This window comes from Cyprinus carpio, chromosome B8 (assembly GCF_018340385.1).
Source record: "Cyprinus carpio isolate SPL01 chromosome B8, ASM1834038v1, whole genome shotgun sequence".
Taxonomy (NCBI): Eukaryota; Metazoa; Chordata; class Actinopteri; order Cypriniformes; family Cyprinidae; genus Cyprinus; species Cyprinus carpio.
Window position 1 is genome coordinate 13,657,310 of NC_056604.1, and position 11,671 is coordinate 13,668,980.

The 11,671-nt window shown below is 38.6% G+C and overlaps 1 protein-coding gene across 1 annotated transcript; it reads left to right on the forward strand.

Moving 5' to 3' along the window:
* Positions 1–4,027: 4,027 nt before the first annotated feature.
* LOC109065739 (F-actin-capping protein subunit alpha-1-like) lies at positions 4,028–10,261 on the forward strand. Its single transcript, XM_019082745.2, has 10 exons — positions 4,028–4,181; positions 5,996–6,059; positions 6,922–6,973; positions 7,088–7,151; positions 7,457–7,663; positions 7,781–7,860; positions 8,581–8,659; positions 8,739–8,810; positions 8,896–8,958; positions 9,069–10,261. Exons 1-10 carry the CDS (start codon positions 4,143–4,145, stop codon positions 9,207–9,209), a joined length of 861 nt encoding a protein of 286 aa, XP_018938290.1. The 5' UTR covers positions 4,028–4,142; the 3' UTR covers positions 9,210–10,261.
* The last annotated feature ends 1,410 nt before the right edge of the window (positions 10,262–11,671 follow it).

The following is an 11,671-nucleotide window of genomic DNA, read 5'->3' on the forward strand; positions in this document are numbered from 1 at the left end:
ATAAGATGCTGTTTGTTATATGTATCTCATACAAACAAGTAAATCTTGTATTACTCATATTGATCTAGATACAAAGCAAATATTCTTACCATTCAGTTAATCTAGTTTGTAAGTTTTCATGGCTCATCAGGGTCTCTGCTGTCTGAGATTATAAGTTTTTGTGTATTTTGTGCATGTAAAGTGCCATAAAATATCAGATGTCACTAATGGATGACTTTACATTTACAATAGATTTCCTGGGCGTTTACTCAAAACACCATCACCACCTACCATGCACACACACACACACACACACACACACACACACACACACACACACACACACACACACACACACACACACACACAAACATCCTGACACACACCTGAACGTGCTGATAGTGCTCTTCCCCTTAAAACACCAGCAGCAAAAACAAACACTGCAGGGTGTTGTGATGCTTTACCGTCAAACAAACCTGACCTTCTGTCCCCCTCCTCTGTCTCTGTGTTGCTGTCTGGGTTTAGAGGAATGATAGCCTCTGCGTGAGGGATTTTTCACTGTCCTCACTGTGTGTGTGTTAGTGCTGAAGACTCAGTTCAGTCGTAACCAGAATTCCTCTGTGGAGATGAATCTAGCAATCCAGACTTATTGGTTGTGACACAGCAATAGCAGCAGACCAACAGCTTGACTAATAATCACATTTAAAGCCACAAAGTAATGTCTGCCATTCCACAAGAAGATCTTTTATAAGCTGTGTTTGATCTGCTAAAGCGCAGAACACTTCATCTGGATAACTGAAGGTCTCCATAGACTGTTTATCTCTGTTTTTGTTTCTTAAATGCATGAGCTGACAGTCTTGGTTGGCTGTGTTAAATAAAATAGAAAATAAAGCCTTCTGGCAAAGAAGGGACCTTAACAGCATCTTGTTGGTGCAACTGGGACCATCTTTACCTCTTTAGGTTCAAACAGAGAGAGAATGAGACAGAGAGAAGGATAGTGAGACAAAGAAATACTCTGCTTCACACCAACACATCTGAACATGCTGGGGGAAAAAAGTCAAATAAACCATACAATGCAAAAAATCCTGCAAAAATAATACGTTTTTCATGAGGGATATGCTTAAACATTTGAAAAATCAGCCAAAATATAATGCAAAATAAAAGGGTTTTTGTTTTTTGTTTTTTTGACTGTGAATGGTATATATATATATGTGTGTGTGTGTGTGTGTGTGTGTTATATAAATTTTGATTATATTTGATATCATTATTATTTAGTATTTCCTAGTTGTTTATGTATGATCTGTACATGTTTATATATTTTATTATCATTCCTGCCCAAGCTGTTCCTTATGTAGTGCTTGCTTTTGGCAATATTGTATGGAGAAAAAAGTTGGGCACACACACAAACATACATAGTTTCTCCATTTTTTTTTCTATTTGGTCGACCAATTATGTGAATTTGGGACAGTGCTGCCTGTCTGGTCAACCAATGGAGTATAAAGAGGAAACCTGTTTGAAAACAGTCATAATTTTGCTGATAATCACACAGAAATTATCCAGAGAGAGAAAAATAGGCAGAGAAATCGACTGTCTCTTCTGCTGTGAAATAACAAAAGCTTCTCAGTTTCAGCATATGCGTGTGGTTTGGAAGAGGTCTGTGTGTGTTTGATTGGATCACAGAAGGGCTAATACCTCCACATATCCCTCCACATCAAAGCGAGAGGCCTTAACAACTGTCACATCACATCAGTGCCTTCCCAAGTATGTGTGTGAGTGTGTGAGGCAGAATTTATCAGGGCAAAGCAGGATCAAAGCGAGGTAAGGTTACCACACACACAGGTCGTGGGAACACACCTCACTTCCTTACCGCACACACACAGATTTTTTAACTGCAAAGTTCAGTGTGAGGGAGGTAAATTCCAGAGACAAATGCAAGAAATACAAACCAATAGACACTAATGTTGGTTATGATCAAAGAGATGACACATTAGTGATGGATGACTTTCTCTCTCGCTTCTTTCGTCCCTCACTACCCCTATTTTGCTGTGTTGTGATGATAAGGCTTTCAAGAGTTCACACACACAGATTTGTTCCAGTTATTGTTTTGCTGTGTTCAACTATGAGAATATCCTCAGCACACTATACTAAAACATTCCTCTCTGTGTCATTTCGCTCTTTTTCTCTGTTGAGACATGATACGTCCATATTTGAAAACTGTTTGAAAGTTTGTGGAAAGAATTTACGAGTCTAGACGTAATGTTTGCCTTTGCTTTGTTTAATTCTGCTTGGTTAAGAATCATATTTAATCTGTAGGTTGAAATATTGTATATTTAATAGGAATGGTGCTATATGCAAGAAACCTAAAAGAGCCAGGCTCTGACAGAAGAGATGGGAGAAGAGGAGGGAAAGGGGGAAATATAGGGGCCTAAAGGCTCCTCTGTGGTGCACTTCTCTCCAGGCAAGCGCATTAGTTCCAGGGCGTTAAAATGAAGTTTGGTGGATCATCCTCTTCCTGAGACCCTCTTCCTTTTATAATGTCCTGCTTGCATTTATATGTACATTGCATTTATGTGACTCTTAAAGCCTTTACAAAAAATGTGCATGCATTATGCAACTACTTCAGCAAATGGAAACGTTAATAGAAAAGATTCATTTTCTATTTATCTCCTCTTGAATTAGTGAATTTTGAAGTTCTGTGTCAGATTCTTGAGAATAAAACAGGTCCCAGATGTGAATCCTGTTGGCTTGCCTTGCAGCGATTTCCCTTCTATGGTTTGAGATGTGAATTTGCTTCTCACACATATTGGCAGAGTAATTGCGCCCTCTACTGCTCAATAAAGTTTTTTTTTTTTTTACATCCAACAGCAGTTCAAATGTTAGAGAAATGCTGCTCTCTGCAGGACAGCAGAATAATCACAGAAATGATTTGTCAATTATCTTGTTGAACATTTATTTTAAAGTAATTACTATTTTGCCTAATATTACTGGAGCCTTATTTTAACATGTACCTATTTAACAATTTACAAATTTGATAAAAACCTAATTTTTAGGACATCCACTTTTCTTTCTTTTTTCTTTATTATTATTATTATTATTATTATTATTATTATTCAAATGCAGAAGGTGTTTAGTTAGGTTTAAGCTGTGGGTTATTAGGGTTAGGTTATGGTATTTATGTACCGTGGTGTATACACACACACACACACACGCACGCACACATAGCTATAAATAAGCTGTATATAAAAACAATGTAAGTCTATGGAGTGTCCGCATTTAGATAAGTGGCAAAGTGTGTATGTTTATGCTATATTGTCCACACGGATAGTAAAACTTGAAATTTTTGACATTGTGGGGACCGGCCTGCGGTTAACAATGCAAACAGGTTTTCTGTAAGGGGTAGGTTTAGGGTTAGGGTTAGGTTAGGGGATATAAAATATCGTTTGGTCAGTATAAAAGTAATAGAAGTCTATGGAAAGTCCCCACAATTCACAGAAACCTAACGTGTGTATGTGTGTGTGTGTGGTCCTGGTATTCCCTATACATTATGGTCCAAACATTGTGTGTGTGTGCGTGTGTGCGTGTGTGTGTGTGTGTGTGTGTGTGTGTGTGTGTGTAAGCTTGGACGGAAATTAAATTTGGATACCTCAGATATTAAAGAGCTCAGGTAATTTATATTTCAGACTGTAGATGCAGTGCATTTAGCATGATATACAGTTTTTTAGTATTATTATTTTTGTTACTTTTTGGAAATTACATTTTCACATGAAAAAGAATAAGATGTGTTTGGATCAACTTTTTTTAAGAATCTGCTGAGTGAATTATTAAGTGGCAAAAACACATTGACCTGTCGCCACCTTCTGGCATAAGAATGTAACTTGCAGAAAGGACCACTACACGAATCGCTGAATGAAACTTTTTATGAACTGATCCAAAAGATTCGAGTCATAGCTTTCAATCAAAATCCCCATAAGAAAGTGCACCTCGAAGTCGTGCTCCTCGTATATTCTCTCCGCGAGTCGACTGTCAGAGGCGGGAGAGGAGAGAGCAGAGCAGGAGCTGCGCGAGGCGGTGGCTCGCACTCCGTTTTGCCCTATTATGGTCACGAGCGTGACAGCGCGCGCTACCCAGCATGCGCCGCGGGGTGAGGCTCCGCCACAGCCAAGATGACCGACTTTGAGGAGCCGCTTTCAGACGAGGAGAAGGTAAAAATAAAACATTAAATTACCTTTCACAAACCCGGCAAGTACACACGCTCGTACGTCTTTATATTAAAACCCTCCGCGTGCAGAAGGATAAATAGCTGGTTCCCGGAAGGAGCGCGAGGTTGCCTAGCCGGTTAGCCGTGTGCTAATCTGTGAGGAAGTGAAATCGCAGCTTTGCACTCCCGTAAAACACAGAGACCTGACTTAATAACAACGATACACCGAACAACAAGCAGTGTTTTAGTAGGACACACGCAGTCCGTTAAAGCCGCAGTGGCCGTGTTGTTTTGAGTGGAAGTGTTGTGAGCGTCAGCTGTTAGCAGTTAACGTAGCTGTCAGAGGGAGTTCAGAAATAGATCTCGGCAGATCCACCCACTCCGAACCGAGCCGACGAACTTTAACGGGCCGTGCTCCGGTAGAATTACACATGTGTGGGACAGCAGATGCCAGATCCGCCTGACACGACAGCTATCTGAGCCGAAAGCCTGGGCCGGATGAAGTTACGACCGCAGGAGCGGGTGTGTTTTGAGGTGGAAGTCTGCAGACTACGCTGGTTTAAAGAGATAGCTTAGCCAAATGTTGTTTCTGCAGTGAAGCAAAACTGAGATGTTAGGAAGAATGTTAGCGAAGTACTGTCTCGTTTATCGTTGGCTTTTAATTGCATCTTTCCATATTTTGAAACTGAAGGGCAAGACTGTCATTAACATGGTCTGTCACTTTGCAGACGGGTGGATTCTGATTTATTTGTGATCTTTCGTTCAGTCTCTGTCAGCATCTGTCCCTTTTCTAAAAGCTGCATTTAACTGCCACGTATTTTCTTCCCTTTTAATTACATGTGCTCATTTTCTGCATACTGTCAGAGCTTTGAGTTACAGGCTCAGCTGACTTCCCCAGCCAGTCAGTCCACTGGAGATGCTCATTAGGCAGATTACCAGATGCTTCCCTTTATGTTAATCTCTTAACCTTAATATTTATTAAACATGTTTTGTTGGTCAAAAATGTGTACTTGACAGCTTGTTTTGGTGAGTTTGACACATTAGCTGTATGAAAATAAATGGGATCCAGTGTTGTTTTAAATGTATGATCTATTTTTTATTTTACAGTGAAATATTACAATAGTAACATTTTATTTTATTTCAATTAATATTTTTGTTTAATAATAATAATTGTTATTGTAGCCATCCATTCCATCCATTTTCCACCACTGACAGGGTCGCAGTGGCAGCAGGCTGAGTAAGGAAACACATGTCTTTTTTCCCTGGCCACCTCCTCCAGCTCATCCTGGGGGATCCCAAGGCGTTCCCAAGACATCCGAGAGATCTAATCCCTCCAATCACTTATACTGTTATACAATAATCTTAATATATATTCACAAATATGTTTTTGTCAAAATGTACAGCCCTACAAACATAATTCAAATACTTAAAGTAGTTTTGAGTAAAATATTTGATTTGGATGAACTATCACTTTAACAGCACACAGCAGATCTGATGTGGAATAGTCCTGGTCTGATACATAAGGATGTTTACACTGAGGTTGAGAGGATATTTGAGGACAGGAATAAGCTGTTTGAGTGAGATGTTTAGTAGTGTGGGTGATGTGGTTTTAAAACATGAACATGTAACTTGTGTTTATTGTTGAGAACTCAGCGGTGTGTGTTCTTGAAGTGTGACAGGCCAAGGTGTGTATATGGGGTAATTTGAGCTCTAGAGTCACCCGCTGAAACTGGCTGTGATTCAGTAGTGCTGAAGCCTTAGTGTTTTAGTGAGGCAAATATGTGCCCACTGATAATTTATTATGTGCTATTTCTGCAGGTCCGCATCGCAGCTAACTTTGTGACCCACGCTCCCCCTGGAGAATTTAATGAAGTGTTCAACGGTGAGTGTCATTTTTCATTATCTTAATATAAGATAATGAAATCTTATGCATTATCTTATGCTTAAAGGGCACCTTTTATGCCCCTTTTTACAAGATGTAATATTGGTCTTGGTTTTCCCCAGAAGTTTCAGCCCAAAATACCCAACAGATCATTTATTATAAAGAGCTGGAAAATGTCATTTTTGGGGTGTGTCTAAAAAAAAGAGCTGTTTTAGAGTGCATCCTTTAAATGCAAAAGTGCTGCATATTCCCGCCACGTCTCCAGAAGAGGGCGTCACGGTATCTCTGCATTGCATATCTACAGCAATAAACAGCTGCAAAAGTTTATTCCCATACATATGGGAAGCCAAATGCACCGAAAGTGGGATGAAGCAGCGCAATGTTACGGAGCTCGCGCTGCATTGACCTGCCATCGATGCGGATCAATTGACCTATCGTTAAGCCCCTCCCCTCACACGGGGAGCGGAACTCGGACATCTTTAGGTTTCAGCACCATAAACTGCAGTCCCAGAATATCTCATATAAACTTGTGCTAGTCACAAGAATAGATTTGATTCTTAACACCAGCATCAAACAACATGGAGGAAATGCTTGTGATAAATTTTTTACTGTTTTGCACATAAAGGAAAAAAAGAAAAAATACACAAGACGGTGCTTGGGGAGGCACAGCGAGCTGTTTGATGTTTATTTTTGCTCCTGCTTCACAATGGAAAGCTCTCTTGCAGTTTAATCGGCAGTTACTCATTTCTGCTCATCATAAACACCTGATTTCAATCTTATATTAGACCTGATTTCAATTTTATATTATACCAGACCTGTGCTTAGGTTTGTGACTGATTTTTAATTTCTGTGTTTTTTGTAGATGTGCGACTTCTCCTCAACAATGACAACCTCCTCCGGGAAGGGGCAGCACAGTAAGTTATTTACATATCTTTTTTATCATGTTATGTCTAGATGCATCTGTATGTAGTTGAAAGTTTGTTTTCCAAAGAAGGATTCACGTCGCATTCTTCTTTTCTGTTTCACAGTGCCTTTGCTCAGTATAACATGGATCAGTTCACTCCTGTCAAACTGGACGGTAGTGAGGAGTCGGTAAGTTAACGTTTTTAAGTCTCACAGATGCAGTAATATCATTCGGTTTTGAAAATGTGCGTGTACGTTTAGTTCCTGTGCTGTCACGATACTCTGTGTTAGTTTTGAACAGAGAGCTCACTATTGACACATTATTTATTCAAGCTGGTTGTAAACTCTGCTCTCTGGAGATCTTTGTGTACTTTGTGAGTGATTAGGGAAGGCATGAGCGTTGGACTGTGAGTGTTTGCTGCTGCATTAGGAGAGCTGCAGATCTGTGTGTGATTAGTTTTGCCTAAAGAGGAAGGTACATCCTGTTCCTGCAGGTTCTGATCACTGAGCATGGAGATCTGGGTCAGGGACGGTTCTTTGACCCACGGAAGCGGGTGTCATTCCGTTTCGATCACCTGCGAAAGGAAGCGAGCGATCCTCAGCCCTATGAGGGAGAGACTGCCCTCCGGTCCTGGAGGGACGCCTGTGATGAAGCGCTCAGTGCTTATGTGAAAGAGCACTATCCCACTGGAGTCTGCACGGTACACAGTTTTCCTATGGGAATATCAACAGAAAAATATGAATTTCATACATTTCTCTTACATTTATGATTGCAGCCATTGTTTGTGAAGTCATGTGCACTGATGTTTGTGCCGCAGGTGTATGGGAAGACTGTTGACGGACAGCAAACAATTATTGCTTGTATTGAGGGTCATCAGTTCCAGCCCAAAAACTTTTGGTGAGTAATTTAAAAATGTAAATGTTTTGAAAAGTCTCTTATGGTCACCAAGGCTGCATTTAGTTGATCAAAATACTGTAATATTTTACATATTTTTACAATTATTATTTACAATTTAATTACAAATATTATTAACTGTTTTCTATTTGAACATATTTTAAATTTAATTTGTTCCTGTGATGGCAAATCTGAATTTTCAGCAGCCATTATTTCAGTCTTCAATGTCACATTTAATATTTTTAGTGCTATTTAATATTTTTATGAAAATTTTTTCATTTTTTTCAGGATTCTAGAAAAAACAAAACAGTATTTATGTGTAATTATTTTATAGTCTTTACAACAAAAGTCTTTACTGCTGGTTAAAAGTATTAATTTCTTAAATTTTCTTAAAAATATATAACTTACTGACCCTGAGTCTTTAAATGGTATAGTGTATTTATTAAATAACAGGCCTTATGTACAGTCATCTGTCATTTTTGGACCTCTTAAAGGTGAATAATAACTGATTCACTCTTGCCACGTTTTGTTTTGCAATTATAATCAGCTGACTAAATCACTTATCAATTTGGATCTAAATTTTTGACACAAGTTCTTTAATTTGGTTAGTCTGAAGTCTCTACAGTCTTCATTATAATTGTCCAATTCAATTTCGGGAGTCTGATTCTGTAGTAAGAGTAAATCTGATTGTACGCTGACTCTCTGATGGTTCTCTCTTGACAGGAATGGCCGGTGCAGGTCAGAGTGGAAGTTCACCGTTAGTCAGTCATCAGCTCAGGTGGTGGGAGTATTGAAGATCCAGGTGAGACCTGACAGATTAACATAGTGAGGATGAGAAAAAAATGTGATTGTAAAGTGTTATGTAATTTGGTTTCCTACAGGTACATTATTATGAGGATGGTAATGTACAACTGGTGAGCCATAAAGAGGTGGAGGAGTCCATTGTAGTGACTGTGAGTAAAAAAAGAGATATATTCACAAAAGCATTAACCAAAGCTTAGATAACAAAGTAAATTCCTGCCCTTTTTTTCTCTCTAGAATGAAACCCAGACTGCCAAGGAGTTTGTAAAAATCATTGAAAATGCTGAAAATGATTACCAGGTAGAAATTTGAATTGATGAATATTAAATATTTAATATGATTGGTGCATCCCTAATTTTAATGATCAGAAATCAGTTTAACATTCACGCTTTTTAAATGTTTCCCTCCAGACGGCCATCAGTGAGAACTACCAGACAATGTCAGACACCACCTTCAAAGCTCTCCGCAGACAGCTGCCCGTCACTCGCACCAAGATCGACTGGAACAAGATCCTCAGCTACAAGATCGGCAAAGAGATGCAAAACGCTTAGAAACCGACCCGGTTCCTCTTCCTTCTGTTCAAGTGCGGAGCCGGCTCTCAGAACACCACATGCCGTTTGCTCAGCATGAAAAAGTCTCCCAAAAATGAAAATAAAAAAATAAAAAAGTCAAAAACTTTTTCTGTTTAAAAGAGGATGTGATTCCATTCAACCTTCTGCCATTAATAGACTTGGATGGGTCTCAGCTGTGGATGAGGTTCAAATGAGAACTTGGAGGAAATCGTGGATCTAAATTATCAGCAATTATCACTTTTCTCTCCTTTACCTGCTTGCAAGTCACACAAAGAGTTTGTATTGTTTTGTCTTTTTTGTGAACTGTGACAGCTGCAATGCTTGTGCAAACGGTTTTTGTGTTTTAAAACGGTGGATAAGTAATGCCTCACTCACTGTATCTCCAAACCCCAATCAGACGACACTCCCACCTTCCTCCTCCTCCGCCTACTGACAACCTGGAGAGATGAGATTTCCTGCTGTCCTGTTCTCAACTGTCCAGGCTGTAACAGGGAATGCATGAGGTCAGGCGAGGAGAGGAGGGGAACGGGCTTTGTGTCTGGGTTTGGAGTGGCCATCTGTCTTAACTGCTCTCACCGTATCTTTGTCTGACTCACAGTCTGCTGAACTAAAATGGTTTAATAACCCAAAAAGACCGAATAAATAAATCCATGGATAACCCTCTTTGGTAGCAAAGGCATCCAAATTAAGTCTTGATTTTTATATTTATACACCAGATGAATTTTCTTCACATATAGAGGTTTAGACCGTCTGTTACAGGTACTTGTGATGCATTTAGGGTATCCACAGTCTGCAACAAATCCGCAACCCACACAGCAAATCTGAGTGTCTCTCTTGTCCAGAGTACTGAGGGCTCCATCAGTGTTGCATTTGCATGTTTCTGCCATACTGCTTTCTCGTTAACCTTGTTTGTCTTGACTGTTCCATCAAAGATCCTCTGTGAAATACATCCTTCCTGTAAGACTGGCACATTCTCTGTCTCATAACCATGCAAACATAATGTCTGCTCACAGTAAATGACACCAAAATGACTAAATGGTTACTTCTGAGCCTTTATTATGTAAACTTATGTTTGTGCCTGACATCTATACATATTTATTCCTAGTGATGTTTTAGGGTGAGGACTACTGTCAAAACATCAAATGCATAGAGAAAAAGCAAACTTAAAAAAAAAAACCTTTATTAGCTTAGGGGATAAAATACAGTTGGTCATAAATGTATTCAACACCGCTAATGTGTAAAAATAATTTGGACAAATGCAACTTATTTAAACTGTTTTCATACAACTAGCTAAAAGTTTGAAAGTCTCGAGTAGAAATATAAAAATTCCAAGTGTCGGTTCAGGTTTATTGATGCACAAAACAAACAAACAAACAAACAAACAAAAAAAACACTCCAGTAGTAAAAATCTAAACTGCTACTTAAAAAAGTTTCAGTACAGTAGGAGAAATGGTGAGGTATTTAAAAACAGAAACATTAAATGACAGTAGAGCAGCTGAAACCTATGAAGCACAGGATAGATACATGCACCACATTTACTCATAAAAACCCAAACATACTTAGTTCTCTCGTAAGCGTATTAATGTGAGCAATACCTTCATGCCAGCAAGATTTTTACACAAACATAAAATCATGTCTATTTTTATACTAAAAAGTTAAAACGTCAAAAGACTTCAAGAAGGACACAGGTAAGAAAACAAAGTCCCAGGGTAAAGTAATCATTAAATGATGACATTACTCACTTGTGCTTTTACCATGGTTGTGAATCATGTAAACTGGTGCTATAGGTTCTACCTAATATTTAATAAAAATTAAAATTTTAAAAACAAAGACTGTACAGTATAAACATAAAAATCAGTGATGGAGTAATACATCCAGGCATGGTTATTAGACCCAGACTTATATTCGCAGAACATAATATTTTGACTTGATTGTAAATATTGTTGGCTATCATGTCACATGAGAAGAATTTCATTTTTAAATTTCATTTACAGAGAAGGTATTCTGGTTTGGCTGTTGTTTAATGCTTCCCAACCACCAGGTGGCAGCTTCCTGAGCAGCGCTTCAGATTGACCCTAGCGGACAATGTAGTCATGACGCAATACAGTAGGACACAGAGGTTTTATATCTCCAGTAGTTAATTTCTAAATAGATTTAGGAAATTAACAGCAACTGCACATCATATTATATTACTGCTTGTCAGAAAAGCAATACTTTATATATTTACCGTAAACACAATATAAATTTCTCACATTTCGCCAGACACAGATCAAGGCAGCATTAGTAGCCTAAGACTGACCGATTGGCTGAAGACTTGGTTAATCAGTATTTGCTTAGAATAGTTTTTACTTTATATACTAACATTTTCTATCTGTGCAGGTCATCAGGAATGGACTAATAGTAACATTTTAGGATAAATAAAAAATCTTTTTGTTAAAAAT

Excerpts from the sequence above, each read along its gene's own strand:
- LOC109065739 (XM_019082745.2), top strand. The coding sequence starts at position 4,143 with ATGACCGACTTTGAGGAGCCGCTTTCAGACGAGGAGAAG. Across the intron at positions 4,182-5,995 it reads CGCTTTCAGACGAGGAGAAG|GTCCGCATCGCAGCTAACTT; the intron begins GTAAAAATAAAA and ends CTATTTCTGCAG. Across the intron at positions 7,664-7,780 it reads ATCCCACTGGAGTCTGCACG|GTGTATGGGAAGACTGTTGA; the intron begins GTACACAGTTTT and ends TTTGTGCCGCAG.